The sequence below is a fragment of the Hyla sarda genome, chromosome 7 (assembly GCF_029499605.1).
Source record: "Hyla sarda isolate aHylSar1 chromosome 7, aHylSar1.hap1, whole genome shotgun sequence".
NCBI lineage: Eukaryota > Metazoa > Chordata > Amphibia > Anura > Hylidae > Hyla > Hyla sarda.
This window is the reverse complement of record NC_079195.1, coordinates 37,589,662-37,616,132: the sequence shown is the minus strand read 5'-3', so window position 1 is coordinate 37,616,132 and position 26,471 is coordinate 37,589,662. Positions and strand designations below refer to the sequence as shown.

Sequence of the window (26,471 nt, the reverse complement as noted above, 5' to 3'; positions counted from 1 at the left end):
CTAGCGCTTTAAATACTATGCATTACCTCCGTTAGTGTTACACAGTTTTAGGCGCTGTTATAGCTAATTAGTAAATACTAATGCTAGTCTCTCTATACCACACACCATATTTGTGCTTTTAACCCTGTAACGTCTAGTTTTCTATTTTTGTATTACCTGGTGCATGTATTTAAGGGGGAAGGGTTAACTGATGTCAGAGGTCACGTGTAAGCGCTCTGTGTAGCGCGAAACCGGTCGACTTACCTGTCGTTGTTGTTGCGTGGACCAGCGATCCCGAATAAACTTCTTGCTGTTTCCGTGAGTGCCGTCTGCGATCTCTTCTTTCAAGTTTTCTACGCTTATGCTTATGGCGGACTGAGCACCGGATTTGTGGCATTTGGACCTGAAGGTGCAGTGATCCAGTATACTCCGGCAGAATCGTGAGTGCGGCAGTGCCGACATTTTCCTTCTCCATGTGTTCGATAGTATTGTGTTGAATATCCTAGTCTGAGCACGTCGCAGGTGTATCCCACTCACAAATTATGGAGTCTATGGAACAAGCAGCCTCAGAGGCGAGTGCTGCACTGGATAGCACACTGCACATTGGTCCCGGGACTTTACTGGCTGGTAGAGAAGACGCAACTGAATTCTTTGCACAATGTAACTTAAGGGATGAACTGCAGGTACTAGGTACCAAATCCTTGGAATATAAAGTCACGACTCTTTCTGAAAAAGAAGTGAAATTGTTCTGGACAGTTAATTCACTACAGTCCTATTGTGAGAGTGGCCGTGTTCCACGTGGATTACGAGTTTTTAAAGAGTTGTCTCAATTCCAAGATGATAATGAATTTACGGAGGAATGGGCATTACTACATCAAGAACACAGTTTAAAACTCACTAAATTGATGTTGAAACGGACAGAAAAAGAATATGCCCATATTACTGCACAACTGCTTAAAGCTAAATTAGAGTTGAAAACCCGTGTGAACAAAGAGCAATATGAAGCATTCGAAAAGAAGGTGGAAAAAAAGATATTACCGATCCAGGCTGATATTAAGGAACGTAAAAAGAATAAATATCTGAGAGACAAACAAGACTATGACGGAGGTCATGTCTTCGATTGGAATCTTAATAAGATGAGAAGAAAAAGACGACTGCGGAGACCACCTCAGGATTACTGGACTACAGATTCAGGGTCCGACTCTAGTGGGACTGGTGATACCACCCTACCTAAAGACCCCTCTAGCCTTGTGGTTTTGGGGGACCAACAACTGCACCTACCCGCAAGAGGAGGATACGGCGGGGCAGGTGCAAAAAGATTTTCAAAAAGAGGTGGGATGAAGAGAAAGCAAGTCACCTGGCAACAATAGGTGATCTTGCCTCTCCAGATCCTACAGGTCAGTCCAACATTATTAATTTGACACAGCATGTTCTTTCTGAAGATTGTCTATCTTTGCTAAGAAAGGGGTTAAACTACTGTATTAATAACGAATTCAATTTTACGGATTTCACTATAGATTTGTATAAATCTATTAGGAAAATTAACTTACATAGGTTTTTTCCTTAGTGGTTATACCCCTGGTAAAGAGTCTAAACAGTTAGAAGGGGAAGTTCCAACATCTATTAGCCCGTTGGGCTTTATGGTTAACCCATCCTGGTCAGAACAAGATAGAGATGTTGTATCGTTACTAATGGAAATTGCAGATGATGAAACTATTCATGATCCAGATAAAGTTACAACTTACAGACCTTTTACAGGAGGTGTTCCATCCACATTTAATCCGCCCTTGCCCGCAGGCTCCAATATCCAGAATTTTATGGAAAGCGTCATTCAAGACGTTAAAGCACTAATTTACCCTAAATCTACCCTGAATCTTACGGTGGGAGAAAGGAGTGCTTTAAAATGGCTATCTGAAAACACAGAAATTGTAGTGAAGCCTGCGGATAAGGGAGGTAATGTTGTACTTTTGACCAAAGATTATTACCTACAAGAGGCAAATCGTCAGTTAAGTGATCAAAATACTTATACAGCATTATTAAAAGACCCCACCACACATTACCAGGAGAGTGCTAGATCACTACTTAGGAGGGGAGTGGAAAATAATATTTTTTCAGAGAGATTTGCTAACAAACTTTTTATTACTCACCCAAAAAAGCCATACTGGTACTGGACACCCAAAATTCACAAAAATGCACAATTACCGCCAGGTCGGCCTATTGTTGCGGGCAGAGGCTCAGTTACTGAGCCCCTGTCCCAATACCTAGATTGGGTCCTGCGCCCATTATTACTTACTATACCAGCTTATTTAAAAGACACTCAACACTTACTGCAAATTTTGGAAAATTTTGGGTGGCAGGAGCATTTTATTTTGGCTAGTATCGACGTGGAGAGCCTCTACACCCGCATCCCTCAGGGTGCGGGTGTGGAGGCTGTCCGACGTCGACTAGACCAAACGGAAAATCATAGCCCTGTTTACATTAATTACATTTGTGAGATGTTACAGTTTGTATTATCCCATAATGCTTTCCAGTTCAATAATCGCTGGTTTAACCAGCGATCTGGGACTGCGATGGGGACCCCCGTGGCACCTACTTTTGCAAATATTTTTTTGGGGGTCCTAGAGGAAGATAAGGTCTTCTCTTCTAATAATCCTTTCCTTGAATATCTGGCCCTCTATGTTAGATATGTCGACGACGTGCTGGTTATTTGGTCGGGTAGTACGGCCCAGTTTCACCAGTTCGTCACCTACATGAATGACAATAATTACAATATGCATTTTACTTGTGTGGTGGGCATTAATAATATAGAATTTCTTGACACTAAACTTGTTGCTAAAAATGATTACTTGGAGATTGAGGGATTTAGAAAAATTACAGCTACTAATTCCTTACTTAGATATGACAGCTTTCATTCTCAACATGTCAAAAAATCCCTTCCTTTCGGACAATTTGTCCGATTGAAACGGATAAATACCACTACGGAAACATTTGAAATACAGGCGAAACAATTATGGGACAGACTCAAAGAGAGGGGCTACCCTACATCTATCCTGAGTGAGGCACTATTTAAGGTCAGGAAAATACCTCGCAGTCAATTGTTGCATAAAAAAACATAAAAAACATGATAATGACCGTGCTAAATTAAATATAGAAAATCAAACAAATTTTACGTTTTCCTTCATGTACAGCCCTATGGAACATAGAATTAGGTCAGCGATACATAAAAATTGGCATATTCTCCAGCAGGATGATATCTTAAGTAAAACACAGTTGAATAAACCATTAATTTCTTTTCGCAGAACTAAGAATATTAGAGATCATATTGTACGAGGTAGATTACAAGATGATACGTCCAAAAATTGGATAGAAAAATCAAAACCACAAGGATGTTTTAAATGTGGACAGTGCAATTTATGTTCTCACATGATACAAACGAAAAGCATACATTTAGGGTCACAGAATATTGATATCCATGATTTTGTGACATGTAAATCTACCTATATTGTTTATGCATTAGTGTGTACATGCGGTTTTTACTATATTGGGAAGACCATAAGACCCTTGTATAAAAGAATTAGGGAACACTTTCGTTCACTCACTACTGGAAAAGGCTGCCCAAAAGTAATAGAACATATGAAATATAAACACAATAACAAAATTGAAGATTTAAAATTCCTAGGATTAAAAACAGTTGCACCCTTAAAATTTGGTGGAGATAGACATAAATTATTGTTACAAAAAGAATCTGAAATGATTATACTTACAGACGCCATAGGACCACTAGGACTAAACCTACGGGAGGATTTTAATGTATTTCCATAGTGCAGGTGGATGTTGTTAGCATAGGATCTATGTTCACACCTAGCGCTTTAAATACTATGCATTACCTCCGTTAGTGTTACACAGTTTTAGGCGCTGTTATAGCTAATTAGTAAATACTAATGCTAGTCTCTCTATACCACACACCATATTTGTGCTTTTAACCCTGTAACGTCTAGTTTTCTATTTTTGTATTACCTGGTGCATGTATTTAAGGGGGAAGGGTTAACTGATGTCAGAGGTCACGTGTAAGCGCTCTGTGTAGCGCGAAACCGGTCGACTTACCTGTCGTTGTTGTTGCGTGGACCAGCGATCCAGAATAAACTTCTTGCTGTTTCCGTGAGTGCCGTCTGCGATCTCTTCTTTCAAGTTTTCTACGCTTATGCTTATGGCGGACTGAGCACCGGATTTGTGGCATTTGGACCTGAAGGTGCAGTGATCCAGTATACTCCGGCAGAATCGTGAGTGCGGCAGTGCCGACATTTTCCTTCTCCATGTGTTCGATACTTGATCAGAAAGATCAACTCCCCCCCCCCCCCCCCATAGACGGATTGTAGTCCAGAAGACAATCGGGCTTGAGGACCGTTCGCGCGGTACCTCGCACAGGGACAGGGGTGCTGCCATTCCCATGAATAGTGGTGAGCATAAGGACATCCCTCTTGTCCTTGTACCGGACCAACAACAGTTTCTCATGGGAAAAAGGCACGGGACTCACCCCGGGGGATAGGAGCATGTAGGGGATGGGGCGGAAGGCCTCTTTGATTCTTCCGGACTGTCCCACAAGCGACCTTGGATCTGGTGGCGAGGGATACCATTATAAAAAGTAATCCACGTAAAGGTGGTAACCTTTACCTAGCAATGGGTGCAAAAGGCCCCAAACGATTTTCCCGCTAATACCCAGAGTGGGGGGACATTCTGAGGGTTCAAAACGGGAATCTCGTCCCTCATACACTATAAACTTGCAAGTGTACCCAGAGGTACTCTCGCAAAGTTTATACATCTTCACGCCATTGGCCACCCCTTAAGGACCCACTTTGGCCACCCAATCACAACTGTACTGAGGGGGGTGGCCACAATGCCAGCCCCCAGTACAGTATGGATGGTGATTGGTGGTGTACACTACACCACCAGTCACCATCTATATCCGGGTCACAGGGTCACACGTGACCCTGATGACACGGAACCGCTGCAGAACGCCGGTAAGTAGTTACCGGCGTCCTGCAGCGATCGCCGGTATAGGAGGCACACTGCCGGGATGTCTGCTAATTGAAATCAGCAGACATCCGGCTCCGATCCCACACGCCGAGCGGCGGGGAACGGAATCGCAGCACATCGCTCATCTGAATTGACGAGCGATGCGCTGCGATCGCCGACATGGGGGGGGTCATCATGACCCCCCTGGGCGATATACCGTCATGCCTGCTGAACGATTTCAGCAGGCGTCCGGCACCGTCTCCCCTCCGGCTAGCAGCGGGGGCCGGGAATGCTCAGGGCATATTCATACGCCCTGTGTCCTTAAGGACTTGGAAACGGGGGCGTATGGATACGCCCTGTGTCCTTAAGGGGTTAAATGTAAGGGGTTATGAAACCCTCTTTGGTACTGCGAATGCCTGCTCCATACTCATTCTGTGTCTTTCAGGAACTACTTGCCTCCCTGCCCTCAAGCCTTGGGCCTTCAATTTTTGGATGTTCAGCAGTAGCTAAATACATGCTTAATGCAAATTTCAACATTAATCTTTAAATGTAAGGGGTTGGTTATGAAACCCTCTTGGGTACTGCCATTGCCTGCTCCTGGCTCATCCTGTGTCTTTCAGGAACTACTTGCCTCACTGATGCTTCTGGCCTTGGGCCTTTAATTTTTGGATGTTTAGCAGTAGCTAAATATATGCTTAATGCAAATGTCAACATTGATCTTTAAATGTAAGGGGTTATGAAACCCTCTTGGGTACTGCGAATGCCTGCTTCATATTCATTCTGTGTCTTTCAGGAAATAATTGCCTCCCTGATGCCTCAGGCCTTGGGCCTTAAATTTTTGGAAGTTTAGCAGTAGCTAATACATGCTTAATGCTAATTTCTACAATGATCTTTAAATTCTCTGCGCTCTGCTAGGGCCTTCTCCTACCCCGCCGGGGCCGATCCGAGGACCTCACTAAACCATCCAATCGGTAGTAGAGACATGAGGTGTGTACAAAGGGCAGGGACTTAATGAACCCGAGCTTATGACCGGCGCTTAGTTGTGATTCTTCTTTCCTGGCAAATAATTGCAATCCCTGATCCCTATCGTGAAGGGGGTTCAGCGGGTTACCCGCACCTGTCGGTGAAAGATAAACACACACTGGTCCGTTCAGTGTAGCGCGCGTGCAGCCCCGGACATCTGAGGGCATAACACACCTGTTATTGCTTGATCTCGCGAGTGATTGTGCAATGTAAGGGGTTATTAAAGCCTCTTGGGTACTGCTGATGCCTACTCCTGACTGCTCCTGTGTCTTTCAGGAACTACTTGACTTCATGATGCTTCTGTGCTTGGGCCTTTAATTTTAGGATTTTTGAAATACATGCATACATGCTTAATTTAAATTTCAACATTTATGGTGCAATGTATGGGGTTATTAAACACTCTTGGGTAGTGTTTTTTTCAAATGTTCGCATAATTATCACAGTAAAAAACTAGAATTTTCCACAATAACAACCATTACACCATTGAACGATTGTTGCGTGTGATTTTTTAAGTAAAATTTTCAACAACAAAAAAAATACGCAGAGGGGGTCTTTTGGGGGTCCACCATCCTGCATTATAGAGTCTTCTGGACTCTTGGATATGCGCTTGTTCTTAAAGGTACAAAAACCAAAAATGGCCGGTCAGGGCTATGGAGATGTTGCGCCTACATCTTACGGCCAGATGAGCCCTGTGGGTGCTTGTTAGATTAGATCCTTTGTACCCACACGGCGGGGTCCGGGACACAAATTTTGATTTAAATTTCAAATAAAAAAAGATCACACATTTCAACGTCATTCTGGTAATATATAGAGAGCACTCGCTGTCCTAAATTTTCATTAAAATTTTTCTTCAAAAATGTTTGTCTTTTTTATTAGGGATTGTGAAGCCCTGGTGTGAACTCGTGCATCAGCCAACTCCAGGCTGTGTCATTCAGGCAATATATGGGTTACTGATGCCACTGTGGGGCCTGGGTCTGATAATTTCACATTTTCTCATAGGTAGCACCCGCTATCCAAAATCTTTTTCAAAAATTTCTAAAATTGTGGGGGGGGGGGGGGAATTGTGAAGCCCTGATGTGAACTCGTGCATCAGCCAACTCCAGGCTGTGTCATTCAGGCAATATATGGGTTACTGGTGCCGCTGTGAGGCCTGGGTCTGGTAATTTCTAATTTTCTCATAGGTAGCACCCGCTATCCAAAATCTTTTCCAAAAATTTCTAAAATTGTGGTGTTTTTTGGGGGGGGGATTGTGAAGCCTTGGTGTGTACTCGTGCATCAGCCAACTACAGGTTGTGTCATTCAGGCAATATATGAGTTACTGTTGCCACTGTTGAGCCTGGGTCTGGTAATTTAAAATGTTCTCATAGGTAGCACCCGCTATCCAAAATCTTCGGTTTAAATTTCTTAATTCATTTTTTAATCTTAGGGATTGTGAAGGCCTAGTGCCTACTCATGCTGCTGGCAACTCCGGGCTGTGCCATTCATCCACTATATGGTCTCCTCATGCTGCCAAATCCTCCACACTGTGCCATTAAGCCACTATATGGTGTCCTCGTGCTGCCAACACCTCCATGCTGTGTCATTCAGCCACTATATGGTCTCCTTATGCTGACAACATGTCCATGCTGTGTCATTCAGCCACTATATGGTGTCCTTATGCTGCCAACACCTCCATGCTGTGCCATTTAGCCACTATATGGTGTCCTCATGCTGCCAACTCCTCCATTCTGTGTCATTCAGCCACTATATGGTGTCCTCATCTCATGCTTCAGCGTCATACAAGCTGTGTCATTCAGCCACTATATGGTGTCCTCATGCTGCCAACACCTCCACGCTGTCAGGATTCGGCAGGCTGGAGGTGGATCCTCTGTGTCAGAGAGGGATTGGCGTGGACCGTGTCGGTGGACCGGTTCTAAGTTGCTACTGGTTTTCGCCAGAGCCCGCCGCAAAGCGGGATGGACTTGCAGCGGCGGTAGCAACCAGGTCGTATCCACCGGCAACAGCTCAACCTCTCTGACTGCTGAGATAGGCACGGTACAAAGGATTAGACAAGAGCAGGGTCAGACGTAGCAGAAGGTCAGGGCAGGCAGCAAGGATCGTAGTCAGGGGCAACGGCAAGAGGTCTGGAACACAGGCTAGTAACACACAAGGAACGCTTTCACTGGCACAATGGCAACAAGATCCGGCAAGGAAGTGCAGGGGAAGTGAGGTATTATAGGGAAGTGCACAGGTGAAGACACTAATTAAAACCCATGCGCCAATCAGTGGCGCACCGGCCCTTTAAATCGCGAAGACCCGGCCCGCGCGCGCCCTAGGGAGCGGGGCCGCGCGCGCCGGGACAGCACAGACTGGGAACGAGTCTGGTAAGCGGGTCAGGATGCTCACCAAGAGCGGGCGCGTCCCGCATCGCGAATCGCATCCCGGCTGGGGACATTATCGCAGCGCACCCGGTCAGCGGGTCTGACTGGGGCGCTGCGAACAGGAGAACGCTGTGAGCGCTCCGGGGAGGAGCGGGGACCCAGAGCGCTCGGCGTAACACACGCTGTGCCATTCAGCCACTATATGGTCTCCTCATGCTGCCAACACCTCCACGCTGTGTCATTCAGCCACTATATGGTCTCCTCATGCTGCCAACACCTCCACGCTATGTTATTCAGTCACTATATGGTCTCCTGACACTGATGCCACCACCAGGCTCTGTCATTGTGCTGCTGTGCATCGCTTTTAGAATCACTGCCGGTAATATGCATGTTATTCTGAATAACAGTATTATTTCACTACCCCAGCACACTCCATATGCGTGTTAGAACACAGCAAAGTGTTCTATACCCCTATAGAGGCTGTATGTAGGCTAGAAATAGCCTTTTTTTTATATAGAATCGCCACCAAAAAATTTGGATCGAAACGAACTTTTTCGGAAAATTCGGCGAATCGTCCGAATCGAATTTTTGAAAAGTTCGCTCATCTCTATTAATAATCTAATTTTATATATATATATATATATATATATATATATATATATATATATATAAAACTTAATGGCCCTCATTTACTAACCTGAACCTGAGTCTTTTTATCAGGTTTTGCGCCTAATTTTCAGTCGCATGACCTATGAGACTGTTTGCGAACAAAAAAAACACTCCGCCAGGGTCAGGGTTTTTGTTTAAAGTCCCATACAAGTCTATGGAAAATATATGTTACTGCATTACTTCCAAACGGCTGGAGATATTTCGATAATACTTGGTCACATGTTACTTATATGTCCACTTAAAATATAGGATAGTTAATTTAACCCTTAACTACCCCCATTTGTGAGGGTCGAGGTTTTTGTTTAAAGTCCCATGCAAACCAATGGGAAATGTATGTTCCCACATAACTTCTGTACGGCTGTAGATATTTCAATACCTGGTACACATACTACGGGTCGGGATAGGAGGTCGGGAGAGGAGGTCGGGAGAGGAGGTCGGGAGAGGAGGACGGGATATGACAACAATATATGAGGACGGGATAAGAAGTCAAAAGCTTCCTCTGTTGATTTTCCTCTACAACAAGGATTAAAGGGGTACTCCGCCCCTAGACATCTTATCCCCTATCCAAAGGGGACGGGCAATACAGGGGCCGGAGCATCGTTATGTCACGGCTCCGCCCCTCGTGCCGTCTCTGCCCGCCCCCGTCAATACAAGTCTATGGAAAGGGGCGTGGCGGTCGTCACGCCCCCTGCCATAGACTTGCATTAAGGGGACAGGCCGTGATGTCATGAGGGGCGGAGCCATGACGTCACACTGCTCCGGCCCCTGTATCGCCCGTCATTACGCACAGAGCGAACTCGCTCTGTGCAGTAATGATGGCGGGGTGCCGCAGCGGGGATCCCGGGGGTCGCCAGCAGCGGGACCGCGGTGATCTAACATCTGATCCCCTATCCTTTGGATAGGGGATAAGATGCCAGGGGCGGAGTACCCCTTTAAGAAGGAAGAAAAAAAAGGCAACGCCGGGTACTCCGCTAGTTAAAGATAAATTAAATGTAAAATGGGCAGACGGCCGCAAAGGTAAAGTATGCAGAGCACATGGGTCAAACTGCAATAAATATAAAAAATGTCAAAAGGTGCAACAAAGCCTGAGCAAAAAGATACCAGACCTACAGGAATACTGTGAAACTCACTATAATGGGGGGAAATGCATTAAATAAACAATCCAAAGGGAAAAGTGTGGTGCAAAAGTATTTATTAACAACTTAAGGACCAAGCCCGTTTTCACCTTAAAGGACAACTGTAGTGGTACACTTTTGTATATGCCCATGCCCGGGCCTCAAAAAGAAACAAAATAAACTCATACGCACCTTCCTACGAGCCCCCGTTGGTTCGGCACAGGCCTCACAGTCCGGCAGTGCTGACGTCATTCCACTTCCTGGGGACGGGGACGCCGCAGAGCCGTCGGCGTATCATTAGCTGTAACGATGTCCCGCCAGGGCCAGTGATAGGCTGAGCCCACTGTCATGTAAGAAGCTCTGGCCGGTTACTTACATGACAGTGGGCTCAGCCTATCACCAATCGGGGCGGGACATCACTACGGCCAGTGATACGCCGACGGCTCTGCGGCGTCCCCATCCCCCGGAAGTGGAATGACGTCAGCACTGCCGGACCGTGAGGCCTGTGCCGAACCAACGGGGGCTCGTAGGAAGGTACGTATGAGTTTATTTTTGAGGCCCGGGCACGGGCATATATAAAAAAAGTGTACCACTACAGTTGTCCTTTAAGGACTCAGCCCTTTTTTGCAAATATGACCACAGTCATTTTAAGCATTAATAACTCTGGGATGCTTTTACTTTTCATTCTGATTCCGAGAATATTTTTTCATGAGATTTTCTACTTTATGTTAATGGTAAATTGTCGGCGATACTTGCATCATTTCTTGGTGAAAAATTCCAAAATTTGATGAAAAATTTGAGAATGTTACATTTTTTTTTTACTTTGAAGCTCTCTGCTTATAAGGAAAATGGATATTCCAAACAAATTATATATTGAGTCACATATACAATATGTTTACTTTATGTTGGCATCATAAACTTGACATGTTTTTACTTTTGGAAGACATCAGAGGGCTTCAAAGCTCAGCAGCGATTTTCCAATTTTTCACAAAAATTTCTAAATCTGAATTTTTCAGGGACCAGTTCAGTTTGAAGTGGATTTGAGGGGCTTTCATGTTAGAAATACGCCATAAATGACCCCATTATAAAAACGACACCCCTCAAAGTATTCAAAATGACATCCAGAAAGTGAAGGAGAAAATTCAAAATCTTAATTTTTTACACTCGCATGTTCTTATATACTCATTTATTTTTTATTTTTACAAAGGGTAAAAGGAGAAAAAGCCCCCCATAATTTGTAACCCAATTTCTCTGAGTAAGGAAATACCTCATATGTGGAGGTAAAGGGCTCTGCATGTGCACTAGAAGGCTCAGAAGGGAAGGAGCAACAATGGTATTTTGGAGAGGTATTGCTGAAATGGTTTTTGGGGGGCATGTTGCATTTAGGAATCCCTTATGGTGCCAGAACAGCAAACTACACCCCTTTTGGAAACTACACCCCTCAACGAGGGGTACAGTGAGCCTTAACACCCTACAGGTGTTTGACGACTTTTCATTAAAATCGGTCGTGTAAATGAATTAATTTTTTTCACTTAAATGCAGTTTTTTCCCCAAAATTTTAAATTTTTACAAGGGGTGATAGGAGAAAATACCTCCCAAAATTTGTAACACCATTTCTTCTGAGTATGGAAATACCCCATGGATGTAAAGTGCTCTGCGGGTGGACTACAAATGCTCAGAAGAGAAGGAGCGACACTGAGCTTTTTTGCTATTTTTCCTTGTGAAAATGAAAAATTTAGGGTAACACCGGCATTGTAGTGAAAATTTTTTTTTTCCCATTTTCACATCCAACTTTAATGAAAATTCGTCAAACATCTGTGGGGTGTTACGGCTCACTATACCCCTTGTTACGTGCCGTGAGGGGTGTAGTTTCCAAAATGGGGTCATATGTGGGTATTTTTTTTTTTTTTATGCGTTTATGTCAGAACCATTGAAAATTCAGCCACCCCTGTGCAATCACCAATTTAGGCCTCAAATGTACATGGCTCTCTCTCTCACTTCTGAGCCTTGTTGCGCACCCGCAGAGCATTTTACATCCACATGGGTATTTCCGTACTCATGAGAAATTGAGTTACAAATTTTGGGGGTCTTTTTTCCCCTTTTACCTATTGTGAAAATGAAAGTATGGGGCTACACCAGCATGTTAGTGTAAAAAAGTTTTTGTTTTTTTTTGTTTTTTTACACCAACAGGCTGGTGTAGACCCCAACTTTTCCTTTCTATATGGGGTAAAAGGAGAAAACGCCCTCCAAACTTTGTAACACAATTGCTCCCAAGTACGGAAATACCCCATATGTGACCCTAAACTGTTTCCTTGAAATACGACAGGGCTCTGAAGTGAGAGAGCACAATGCACATTTGAGGCCTAAATTAGGGATTTGCATAGGGGTGGACATAGGGGTATTCTACTCCAGTGATTCAAAAACCTGTGCTAAACTCCCAGCATGCCTGGACAGTCAGTGGCTTTCCAGCAATGCTGGGAGTTGTTGTTTTGAAACAGCTGGAGGCTCCATTTTGAAAACACTGCCATACGAGACATTTTTCATTTTTATTGGGGGGGGGGGAGGGGAGACAGTGTAAGAGGGTGTACATGTAGTGTTTTACCATTTATTTTTTTGTTAGTGTAGTGTAGTGTAGTGTTTTTAGGGTACATTCACACGGGAGGGGGTTTACGGTGAGTTTCCCGCTAGGAATTTGAGCTGTGGCGGAAAATTTGCCCCAGCTTAAACATGAAGCAGGAAACTCACTGTAAAACCGCCTGTGTGAATGTATCCTGACAGACCATGCATGGTGGGAGTTCTAGTTTTGCAGCAGCTAGAGGCACTGGTTGAAAAACCCGAGTTAGGTTCTGTTACCTAACTTAGTATTTTCCAACCAGTGTGCCTCCAGCTGTTGCAAAACTACAACTCCCAGCATGTACTGATCGCCGAAGGGCATGCTGGGAGTTGTAGTTATGTAACAGCTGAAGGCACGCAACTACAACTCCTAGCATGCCGAGACAGTCGTTTGCTGTTTGTGCATGCTGGGAGTTTTAGTTTTGCAAGATCTAGCGGGCCACAGTTTTGAGACCACTGCCCAGTGATCTCCAAACTGTAACCCTCTAAATCTTGCAAAACTACAAATACCAGCATACCCAAACGGCTGTCTGGGCATGCTGGTTTTTGTAGTTTTGCAATATCTGGAGGGCTACAGATTAGAGACCACTGTATAGTGGTCTCCAAACTGTGGCCCTCCAGATGTTGCAAGGCAACAACTCACCTACTGGCTTCCGTGAGCAGCAGGATCGCCGCCCGCCACCCGCTTTTGGTAAGGGACCTCCGCCGCCGTTCCCAGCACATTTCCCCTGTTCTTACCGGACTACCGTGGGTGGGCAGAGTGTGACCGAACTTTAACCCCCCCCCCCCCCCCGATCTGCTATTGGTCGGTCGCTTCTGACCAACCAATAGCAGGGATAGGAGGGGTGGCATCCCTATCACCTCACTCCTATCCCTTCAGGGGTAACTGGGCTGTCTTGTCAGCCCCGATCCTCCTTATTTTCCTGGTCACCGGGTCACTGGAGACCCATATGACCCGGAATAGTCACAGATCGCGATCGCTGACATGGGGGGTGGGGAGAGGGGGTCTCAGGACTTCCCCAGGCGTTGGCATGGGATGCCTGCTGAACGATTTCAGCAGGCATCCTGTTCCGTTCAACGCCCTGTTACCAGCGGTGAACAGAAACGCCGAAGTCCCAGGATGCCCTTGGTCCTGGTGGGGTTAAAAGGTCAAAAGATTAAAATACATAAACTGAGAAGACACTGTGAAGTACGACGATATACACGGCAGGCCTGGAGTAATATTTTTTTTAAAGATTTTTTTATGTACTTGATGTATTTCTAGATATATATTATATATTATACACACACACACAAATCAAAAATGTTAGCAGTCTCTTGTAATACCTTTCTTATTGGACTAACAGAATTTTGTAGGGACAAGCTTTCAGGATTCCTCCCTTTATCAAGTCCAATAGTCAAGGACTAATGATCAATGGACTTGATAAATTGTCCGGGAGGAATCCAGAAAGCTTGTCTCTACAAAATTCTGTTAGTCCAATAAAAAAAAAAAAAAAGGTATTACAATCTGCATCACTGGACTAATACGGCTATTCACATTTACTAATATATATATATATATATATATATATATATATATATATATATATATATATATATATATATATATATATATATATATATATACACATACACACACACATACCTGAAGATGGTTTAGAACCCTGTGATGTCACACATGCTTGTGATGATGTCACCATAAGCTGTACAAAGAGCTGCGCGCCGGCTGCAGTCTCTTCAGTGTGTTTTGCATTCACAACCTGTGGTGCAAAGTGTTTCTTAGAGAGTTTCTATTTGTGATAGAGAATTCGAGATTTTGACCGTTCCTTGTCTGAAGAGAGAACCACAAGGTAAGTCTCAGCCTCTTCTATTCATACACACACAGAGCATTTGTTTGACAGATTTTTTTGTTTTTGTTTTTTTTGCAAAAAAACAAGCAATGAATTTCCAAAAGAAACAACAAAAGTTATATTCCTCATAGCATTGTGATAATACTTGGCTTAGGCATTAAACATAATAAAACGCACAGATAGTATCATGACCTGAGCTTTTTCTTGCAAAAGTGCTAAAATGCAATTATGCCCAAAAAAGCCCCCAAGAAAATGAGTCCTAATTCATAAAGTTCTAAAAGATATAAGTCTATGAGAAAGATTTGGTGGTGTAGTAAAAGAATGACAGAAAGATTAGGGCAGAAGTATAATAGTATATAATAGAATTCTGTGTACTAACAATAGAAATACTCCGGGTACTCCGAAAGGGAAAACATTTTTCAAATCAACTAGTGGCAGAAAGTCATATAGGGTACGGATAGATCCCAATGAGGTGGGGTAGGTTCATTATTAGTAAATGTATATAGCAGGATAGCCCATTTGTATCTACAGTATGAACTTCCCATGGCCCAGTAACCATACAGCCAAGCCCTTATAATCCGCCATTACTAGGACAGATTCACGGTTGTCAGATATTACTAGGACCGGACAGGTTCACGGTTATCAGATATTACTAGGACCGGACAGGTTCAGGGTTATCAGATATTACTAGGACCGGACAGGTTCAGGGTTATCAGATATTACTAGGATCGGACAGGTTCAGGGTTATCAGATATTACTAGGACCGGACAGGTTCAGGGTTATCAGATATTACTAGGACTGGACAGGTTCAGGGTTATCAGATATTACTAGGACCGGACAGGTTCAGGGTTATCAGATATTACTAGGACCGGACAGGTTTAGGGTTATCAGATATTACTAGAACCGGACAGGTTCAGGGTTATCAGATATTACTAGGACCGGACAGGTTCAGGGTTATCAGATATTACTAGGACCGGACAGGTTTAGGGTTATCAGACATTGGTGACCTCAGGGAAGACGTCTCCATATAAAACACTTATAGAGAAGCGTTTTCTTCTGAGGCTGCGATGGTCTTAGTGTTATCTTGGGGTTCTGTGCTGGACATTTCTGCTCTGTATGAAGGATCTATTGTATAATGACAGGAATGATGACATGTTGTCTAATGTCTTCACTTATCTCTCTCTCTCTAGTGTTTTCAGGCTCTGACCTGTGACCATGGCCTCTCCACAAGACCCATTGCTGAAGGAGGAGGAAGAAGCAATGGAGGACCATAGTGATATGGATGTAGAAAAGGGCGATATCCCTGAGACGCAGAACCTGCCATCTCTAAGCGCGATGTCCACCGCACGTTCCATCATCACCGTAGTGATCCTCGCCTTTGTTAATTTGCTCATCTATGCAAATCGCTCCAGCGTGGCGGGGGTGCTGCCTTATATACAGAAAGCATATGACACCAATGCTAGTCTGTCCGGCTTATTGAATACATTGTTTATTGGAAGCTACGTGCTGGTCGCACCAATTGCCGGATATCTGGGCGACCACTGTAATAAGAAATATACTGTTTGCGCAGGAGTCATCGTTTGGCTGAGCATGACACTTACCCTGTCATTCATCCCTGACGGGTACTTCCTGCTCTTCCTGCTGACGAGTGGGCTGGTTGGAGCCGGAGAGGCGACTTTCTGCACCATCGCCCCCTCCATCATTGCAGACCTTTTTACAAGTGACCAGCGGACCCGCATGCTGAACGTGTTTTACTCCGTCATACCTGTAGGCTGCGGACTAGGATACATCATCGGGCCCAAAGTGACTGATGCAGCAAGGGGCGATTGGCACTGGGCATTTCGGGTCACCCCTGGCCTGGGCCTCATAGCTGTGGCTTTGATGATTTTGGTCACAAAGGAGCTTCCAAGAACGACTACAAACGAGAAGAAGAACAACAAATCCCAGAAGTTTGCCAAATGGGCGACAGATCTGAAAAAACTATTTAAAAATCGAAGCTTCATGTTAACCACCATGGGATCGACGGCTGTATCCTTCATAGTGGGAGCCATAGGTGTATGGGGTCCGTCATACCTGACCCACGCACGAACACTCCTACAAGAGAAGGATCCTTGCCGTGCTGAACCGTGTGACTATCACGACATCCTAATATTTGGTGTGGTTACAGTCGTCTCTGGCATTCTGGGAGTTGTAGCAGGGTCGGAGATAAGTAAAAAATATCGCAAATCCAACCCACGGGCGGACCCGCTTGTGTGTGGCTGCGCGATGATGCTCTCCGCCCCTTTTCTTCTGTTGGCATTGACTTTTGGTAACATCAGCCTCGTTGCCACCAACATCTTCATCTTCATCGGAGAGGCGCTTCTGTCAGTAAATTTCACCCTCATATCTGACATTATACTAAAAGTAGTAACTCCGTGGAGGAGATCTTCAGCCCTGGCCGTGCAGATGACAATCTATCACCTCCTAGGTGACGCCGGCAGCCCGTACCTCATCGGCCTGATATCTGACACCTATGAACGAGGATATGCCAAATCCCCTCTTCTGAAATACCGCAGCCTGGAGTATGCCCTCATGACCTGCACCATAATGGCAGTCATCGGAGGGGCCTTCTTCATGGCCACGGCCCTATTTATAGAGAGGGACGAAAAAGAAGCAGAGATGGAATCAGAACCTCCGTCATCCTCCTCCTCCTCACTGCTTCCTGCCGATGAGGACAGCGCTTCAGACTGAGGAAAAGTCATTGCTTACCTTTATCTCGTTTACTTCATTAAAAAAAATTAAGAAAAAAATTTGTTCTATGTTCCACTTTACCCCTTAAAAATATTCTCTACCTATCCAACTGTGTCCGAACCCCAAATAGAAAAATGTAAATCTCCTCCCAAGACCTTAACCCCTTAAGGACACAGGGCGTATCCATACGCCCCCGTTTCCAAGTCCTTAAGGACACAGGGCGTATGGATACGCCCTGCGCATTTCTGGCCCCAGACGCTAGCTGGAGCGGAGCCGGTGCCGGATGCCTGCTGAAATCGTTCAGCAGGCATCCCGGAATATCGCCCAGGGGGGGTCATTATGTCCCCCCCCCCAGGGGGGGGGGGTCATTCAGTCCAGCGATCTGTGGCGGATTCTGGGTCAATCGGGTCTCCAGTGACCTGGTGACCCGGAATTACTGGCTGAACAGCCATTGCCAGCAGGGGTGAGGTGGCACTGGTGCCACCTCACGATCGCCCCCATTCGTCGGCCGGTTTCCCGGCCGACCAATCAGGGTGCCTGCTGCGGGTGTCACTCCCGCAACCCGCTCCGCCCCTCTTCCGGAGGACGTGATCGGGTGCGGGCAGAAGACCCCGGGTGCTGGGGACCCCGATCCCCAGCGTCCCTGTTGGGATCGGGGCCCCAGGAGCGACGGCGGCGGCGGGACTGACCTGCGCGGCGGCGGCGTGGAGCAGCAGCAGGAGGCGAGTGAGAGCCTCCTGCTGTTGCTTAGCAACAGCTCCCAGCATGCAAAAAGGGCATGCTGGGGGCTGTAGTTATGCAACAGCAAGAGGCAGACCACCACAACTCCCAGCATTCCCTTATGGGCATGCTGGGACTTGTAGTTTTGAAACAACTTACAATTGCGTGGTCTGCAATGGCAAGAGATACTCAACCCCATGTGCAGTTGTGCACCTATATTGGGGTGGAGCTCCTGCACTTGTGGTCCGTTGCTATGGGCGATCCCCAGCATGAAAATATGCATACAATGGAGGATGCCTGCAAACGGTCACAAGTACCACAAGGGCAAAATACACATGATAAACGTGTGGATGCATGACATTTAAACATTAGACAAATTCACCGATGTGGTCTAAAATGGCAGATAATCCTCAACCCCAAGTGCAGTTGTGCACTGTGAGCTGGGGTAGAGGTCCTGCATTTATGGACCACAATATAGGTTCACTACTGTGGTAGATGTAACAATGACATTAACTAACCCTCAAAACTGATGTTAAAATTGAGACATTAGCCAGTATATCCTTATATTAAGGACATACCTGAGCCCGCACACCAACGCCAAGGTTTCTCAGATGGTGCAGGTCCTAACAACTAACCTACCTGTGCATGATAGGCAAAACCAGGAACCAAATTACAGCAGTATTATTAGGTCTAGGCTTGTAGACTGCTCCCAGGTTAGCTCCAGTGTGAGAAGTCACACATACAATGGGAGAGGGAGGGACAGGCTACAAGCCCCACCCTGGTTGGCTAGATATAGTGCCGGCCTCACAGGTGAAACCTTAATGCTACCCAGTATGATGAAAAGGGTGCATTAGTATAAGCTTTAGACATAAAACAACTTACAATTGCGTGGTCTGCAATGGCAAGAGATTGTAGTTTTGCAACAGCTGGAGGCACATTTTTCTATGGAAAAGTGTACCTTCAGCTGTTGTATATCTACAACTCCCAGCTTGCACAATCAGCTAAAGTGCATGCTGGGAGTTGTAGTGGTGCATCTGGTGGTTGCATAACTACAACTCCCAGCATGCCCGTTGGCTGTCGGTGACTGCTGAGAGTTGTAGTTTTGCAACAGCTGAAGGCACACTGAGTTAAGTAGCAAACCAGTGTGTCTCCAGCTGTTGCATAACTACAATCCCCAGCATCCCCAGCCAAAGTAGTATGCCTCTGGCTGTTGCATAACTACAAGACCCAGCATGCCCTTCCACTGTCCGTACATGCTGGGGGTTGTAGCTTTTGCAAAAGCTGAAGGCGCACTGGTTGCAAAACACTGAGTTTGTTTCCAAACTCGGTGTTTCACAACCAGTGTGCCTCCAGCTGTTGCAAAACTACAACTCCCAGTATGCACTGATAGACCGTACATGCTGGGAGTTGTAGTTTTGCAACAGCTGGATGTTCCCCCCCCCCCCCCCCCCCAATGTGTACGTACAGGGTACACTCACATGGGCGGGGGATTACAGTAAGTATCCGGCTGCAAGTTTGAGCTGCGGCAAATTTTCTGCCGCAGCTCAAACTGCCAGCGAGAAACTACTGTGAACCCCCGCCCGTGCGACTGTACCCTAAAAACACTACACTACACTACACTACCAAAAAATAAAATAGAAAGTAAAAAACACTACATATACACATACCCCTACACAGCCCCCCTCCCCAATAAAAATGAAAAACTTCTGGTACGCCACTGTTTCCAAAACGAATCCTCCAGCTGTTGCAAAACAACTACTCCCAGTATTGCCAGATAGCTACTGACTGTCCAGGCATGCTGGGAGTTTTACAACAGCTGGAGGCACCCTGTTTGGGAATCACTGGCGTAGAATACCCCTATGTCCACCCCTATGCAATCCCTAATTTAGGCCTCAAATGCGCATGGTGCTCTCACTTTGGAGCCCTGTCGTATTTCAAGGCAACAGTTAAGGGTCAAATATGGGGTATCGCCGTACTCGGGAGAAATTGTGTTACAAATTTGGGGGGGTATTTTCTGCTATTACCGTTTTTAAAAATGTAAAATTTTTTGGGAAACCAAGCATTTTAGGTAAAAAAAAATAATTTTTTTTTCACATATGCAAAAGTCGTGAAACACCTGTGGGGTATTAAGGTTCACATTACCCCTTGTTACGTTCCCCGAGGGGTCTAGTTTCCAAAATAGTATGCCATGTGTTTTTTTTTTTTTTTTGCTGTTCTGGCACCATAGGGGCTTCCTAAATGCGGCATGCCCCCAGAGCAAAATTTGCTTTTAAAAAGCCAAATGTGACTCCTTCTCTTCTGAGACCTGTAGTGCGCCAGCAGAGCAATTTTCACCCCCATATGGGGTGTTTTCTGAATCGGGAGAAATCGGGCTTCAAATTTTGGGGGGTATTTTCTGCTCTTACCCTTTTTAAAAATTTAATATTTTTGGGAAACCAAGCATTTTAGGTTAAAAAAAATTTTTTTTTTTACATATGCAAAAGTCGTGAATCACCTGTGGGGTATTAAGGTTCACTTTACCCCTTATTACGTTCCCTGAGGGGTCTAGTTTCCAAAATGGTATGCCATATGTTTTTTTTTTTTGCTGTCCTGGCACCATAGGGGCTTCCTAAAGGTGACATGCCCCCCAAAAACCATTTGTCGCTCCTTCCCTTCTGAGCCCTCTACTGCGCCCACTGAACAATTAACATAGACATATGAGGTATGTGCTTACTCGAGAGAAATTGGGTTACAAATACAAGTAAAAATTTTCTCCTTTTTACCCCTTGCAAAAATTCTAAAATTGGGTCTACAAGAACATGCGAGTGTAAAGAATGAAGATTTTGAATTTTCTCCTTCACTTTGCTGCTATTCCTTTGAAACACCTAAAGGGTTAATACACTTACTGAATGTCATTTTGAATACTTTGGGGGGTGTAGTTTTTATAATGGGGTCTTTTATGGGGTATTTCTAATATTAAGACCCTTCAAATCCACTTCAAAACTGAACTGGTCCCTGAAAAATAGTGAGTTTGAAAATTTTGTGAAAATGTTCAAAATTGCTGCTGAACTTTGAAGCCCTCTGGTGTCTTCCAAAAGTAAAAACTCATAAATTTTATGATAACATAAAGTAGACATATTGTATGTGAACCCCCAAAAAATTTCTTTTGAATATCCATTTTCCTTTCAAGCAGAGAGCTTCAAAGTTAGAAAAATGCAAAATTTTCATTTTTTTCATCAAATTTGGGGATTTTTCACCAAGAAAGGATGGAAGTTACCATAAAATTTTACCACTAAATTAAAGTAGAATATGTCATGAAAAAACTATCTCGGAATCAGAATGATAAGTAAAAGCATTCCAGAGTTATTAATGTTTAAAGTGACAGTGGTCAGATTTGCAAAAAACGCTCTGGTCCTTAAGGGGTTAACACCTTAAGGACCATGGACGTGTATACACGTCCAGGCTGAATGCATATTCAGCCATTAGGACGTGTATACTCGTCCATGGCTCTTGTGGGTGCTGCCCACTGCACCCACGAGATCGCGGCAGGGACTCGGCTGTAACACACAGCCGGGACCCTGCCGCGCTGCCGGGACCGAACTTAACTTCGGTCCCAGCTGTTTAACCCTTACAGCCGCGGTCGGAAGTGACCGCGGGCTGTAAGTGTAATGACAGAGGGAGGGAGCTCCCTCTGTCACCTGTGCAGCACCCCGCAGCGCGATCGCGGGGTGCTGTGTGTGATCCCCGGCGGGCGGGGACCTGCCGCACTGCCGGGACCGAAGACAACTTCGGTCCCGGCAAATTAACCCTTACAGCCGTGGTCGGAAGCGACCGCGAGCTGTAAAGAGTTTTGACAGAGGATGGGGGCTCCCTCTGTCTCTCTCCTATAGCACCCTGCAATGACCGCAGGGTGCTGCTGCTTACCTGGGCAGCCGGGGGTCTTTACTAGAACCCCCAGGTCTGCCCTGGTTATTGCCTGTGAGTACGTGCCAGACACGTCCTCATATGCTGCCTGCTAGTGTAAAACTAGCAGGCAGCACATAGTTGCAATGCTTTGGAATACTAAGTATTCCAAAGCATTAAAAAAAAGTGTAAAAAAATATAAAATAAATAAAAGTGTAAAAAAGAAAGTGTAAAGACAATAAGTCTAAAAAAAAAGTGTAAAAATAATGTAAAAAAAATTTAAAAAAAATTTAAAAAAGTGTAAAAAAATTATAAAAATATGTTTATCAAAAATACAAATGCATAATGTGTGGGATCACACGGTGCACATCCGCAGCATATTACGTGCTGCGGATGCCCAGTCACAATAATGAGCTCCCTGCTGCGGCTAGGTAGCTTTATGTGTCCACTCATAGCGGCGGATTTCCTGCCGGTAGTCATGAGCGGACACATTGAGCTACCCAGCCACAGCAGTGATCTCACCCTTGTGACTGCTGGGGGGCATCTGCGGTGTGAAATAAGCCGCAGATGTGCTCTATGTGCCCCTACACTGCGTCCCGTTCATACTGCGTTTCCGCAGTGTTAGAGGTATCCGTCAGCATCACGTCAAAAAAAGTGATGCTGACGTATACTGTAGCAGCTCCATCCATTTCTGAATGAGACGGGTACAGTATACATTGGCATCCCTTTTTTGACATAACGGACACCGATACTGCAGAAACGCAGTATGAATGGGGACTATTCATATAATGATGCCCTGAAAGCCAAAGGGGGCTCCTCTCCTTCTTGGTCCTACCAGGCGGTCAGGCAACCAGATATGGCCTAAGTAGGGGTACTGCCCAGCCCGGGATGAACAGGGTGATAAAATATGGGCGTATTTCCTCCATTTCAAAAGCTACGTACCAAAATGATGTTCCACAAATAAAGAATTTGTGGGGGAAAAAAGCTAATTTCTATTTTTTCCATTGACTTTGAAATAATTCTAGCCACACAATAAGGGCTCAACGTGCTTACTTTTGCCCTAGGTGAATACTTTAGGGGGTGTAGTTTTGAAAATGGGGTCACTTCTGGGGGTGCAGTATTGTTCTGATCGCTGGAATGCTTTGCAAGATGAAGTGCGGCCTATAATTTGTATAATGATATCCTAAAAGCCAAATGGTGCTCCTCTCCTTTTGGGTCCCACCATGTGGCCATGCAACCAAATATGGTCTAAGCGGGGGTATTACCGAACACGGGACAAACAGCGTAATAAAATATGGGGGGCATTTTCTACTTTTCAGATGCAGTGTACAAAAAATATGTCCCACAAATAATGCATTTGTGGGGAAAAATTTTTTTTTTTTTTTTTTCCACTGACTTTGTATCCATTCCAGCCACACAAAAAGGACTCAAAGTACTCACTTTTGGTCTAGATGAATACTTTAGGGGGTGTAGTTTCCAAAATGGGGTCACTTGTGAGGGTGCGTTATGGTTCTGGCAGCTAAAAGTGCGACCTACAATCCATTCGGCCTAAAATGATGCCCTGAAAGCCAAATGGCGCTCCTCTGCTTCTGGGTCCTACCACGCGGCCAAGGAACCAAATATGGCCAAAGCGGGGATATTTCCAAACACGGGACGAGTAGCTTAATAAAATATAGGGTGCATTTCTTGCAATATCAGAAGTGATGTACAAAAAATATGTCCCACAAATGATGCATTTGTAAAAAAAAATGCAAATTTCGAATTTTTAACACTGACTTTGTAATAATTCCTTCCAAAAAACTATAGTGTTAAAATACTCACTGTACCCCCTAACGAATACCTTGAGGGGTCTAGTTTTTAAAATGGGGTCATTTGGGGGGGGTGTTCCTATGTTCTACTACCTTCAAACTTCTGCAAACCTTGCATAGCACATAAAAAAAGATGTACTTTTCAAATTTTCTAAATTTCAAGTTAAATTGTTAGGCTTCTAATTAATTTAAAATGTTAATTAAAAACAAAAAAATGCTGTCAAAATAAAGTTGACATCTAAAAGTATAAGTTTCGTAAACTATTTGGTCAGCAAGTATAAATATATGCAACCTATTACTGTTAAAATAGCAAAAAATCGTAATTTTTAAAAAATTTCATGATTTTTTGCATTGTAAAAAAAAAATACAAATGATATCGGCTTACTTTTACTATGTACATGAAGGACAACTTGTGACAAAAAAACTATGTCAGAATTATCGTGATTGGCAAAATGTTACCAGAGTTATTCTCTAATAAAGACAGACATCCCCCATTTGAAAAAAACAGGCCTGGTCTTTCAGGGGCATACAGGTTTACTTGTGCTGGTCCTTAAGGGGTTAAAAGCTCTGTATCATACCTTTCCCCTTGCTCACATTGTGTGGGCTCCCTTCAGGAGAAAGTGGGCGTTCCCCATCAGGCCCCATGCCGCAAACAAACGACAAAATCCCTAGGAGGCACCAGGGCAATACCATGTAACAACAACTTTAAACTAGATCCCTCCCAATTAAAATCTAACTTTTATTGGTTGCTATTAAAATGTAAATAAATTGGGGTGCAGTTATCAATGTGTCCACTAGATGTCAGGACCACACAGTGATTGAAACCACAGCTCCAGTCTGCCTGTAGTATAGTTTATGAGTGACAACCGTGCTACTGCTAGTCAGGGTGCACTAATATTTGTATGGCCCCCACAGTTTGAACACTGTTTCTGGTTGTCACTTGGAGACTGAAAAAATGCTAGTTAAAATGTTAGTTAGCCAGTGCCTTTAACGTTTCACTTGTTCCCAAGCTTCCTCAGAAAGGACTGGTGGCTAATGGACAGCGGGTGTGCTGACCCTGCTTATTTACACTGGCGTCTAATAGCAACCAATAAAAGTTAGATTTTAATTGGGAGGGATCTAGTTTAGGGTACCCCTTTGGGGGTGTTCCCCTAAAGTTGTTGTCACCATGCCCCACATCCACTTAATGAGTTTGGTCTCCTGCCAGGCCGGGTGGAGACCAAACTAACTGTTCGACTTGCGCAGGGAACAGAACAGAGCCACCTTGTGGCCATTTTTTCAATCACATTAAAAACATAAGGATGAGAATTTTAACAGTAAGTAAATAGCAAAATGTCTTATAATTACATAAGGAACAATATATTAAAAGTTTAATTTAGCCGGCACCGGGAGCTCGTGACGTAATAGCCACACCCACTCATGATGTCATGAGGGGGCAGGGCTATGAGAGCTCCCGGCGTGGCTCTAAACCTTTACCCCCACCGCCATGGCAGTTAGTCTCCCTCAGATTAGCCCCCCATCCCACCCCTGTGGGCAGTTTGTCCCTCTAGATTAGACCCCCGAAGTAGGCAGTTTGCTCCTCTAATAATCTTTCCCCTAACCATAGTCCCCTCAGATGATCCCCCCCCCCCCCCTCTTCCCGTTAGGCAGATAGTCCCCTTCATTTACCCAGCATGAGGAGTGAGTTGCAGCTGCAGGGCAAAAGCCGCTCCTTCAGAAGAGATATGGTGGCCTCGCTCCCCCAGGCGATACCTTCAGCTGCCGGGCAGAGGCTCCTCCTCCAGATAACGATTGATGCAGCGGTACAGATACGGCAGCAGTGTCATGATGTAGAACGTAGTGACAATGGCACTTTTATTCTGGTAATGTCATTACACGGCCAACGTATCTGTACACAGCGTTTGTTACCCGGTGGAGGGGCCTCTGCCCAGCAGCTAAGGGTATCTGTGCTAAGGTTACTGCCCGGCGTTTTAATAAATGAGAGCCGAAGGCGGAGCGGCTTTAACCCCCAGCTCCACTGCCTCCGGCCCTGCTTCTCAGTGGTGCTAAACAGGGTGGTGGACCAGCATCTTGTGGCGTGCCTCGTGCAGGAATACCATGAGACATCGGCCTGCTCCGCAACATTTCCCTGAGTCACTGTGCTCTTAAAGCAGCAGTGGCAATCATTAAAAAAAAAAAAATATCTGCGGATGAGACCCGGGGCTATTGGCCGGACACCTGGGGCTATAGCCCCCTTAGCCCCCCCCCCCCCCTGTTGACGCCCCTGCATGGTGTTCCAGCATAGCAGGATGGAGGAAGTGAACAGGAACCTACTGGGACCCTTCAGTAACAGTGCCTCACTCCTCCAGGTTTAACTTGTAGCCAAAAAGAGGCCCCTTCATCTGCAGGTCAGCTCAGAGGACAGGGAGTGACTGTCGGGGATTGGAGACTAGGAGGAGGATGTTGTCTGCAAAAGCGCCTATCCTGACATGCCAATTTTATCATTAAAGGGGTACTCTGCTCCTAAACCTCTGATCCCCTATCTAAAGTATAAGGAATAAGATGTCTGATCGCGGGGGTCTGGCCACTGGGACCCTCTGTGATCTTCGGTGTGGCACCCTGGAAATCTGGTGCACAGAGCAAACTCTGCTCCGTTGCGGCTGATGGGTAACCACAACCATCACGCCCTCTCCATTTATGTCTATGGCAGGAGGCATGACTGCTATACAT

At 45.1% G+C, this 26,471-nt stretch overlaps 1 protein-coding gene across 1 annotated transcript; it reads left to right on the top strand.

The window, feature by feature from the left end:
- The first annotated feature begins 14,527 nt into the window (after window positions 1-14,527).
- LOC130282097 (protein spinster homolog 1-like) lies at window positions 14,528-17,390 on the top strand. The gene is made up of 2 exons (XM_056529985.1): window positions 14,528-14,622; window positions 15,813-17,390. The coding sequence occupies exon 2, from the start codon at window positions 15,838-15,840 to the stop codon at window positions 17,350-17,352; it is 1,515 nt and encodes a 504-aa protein (XP_056385960.1). The 5' UTR covers window positions 14,528-14,622; window positions 15,813-15,837; the 3' UTR covers window positions 17,353-17,390.
- The last annotated feature ends 9,081 nt before the right edge of the window (window positions 17,391-26,471 follow it).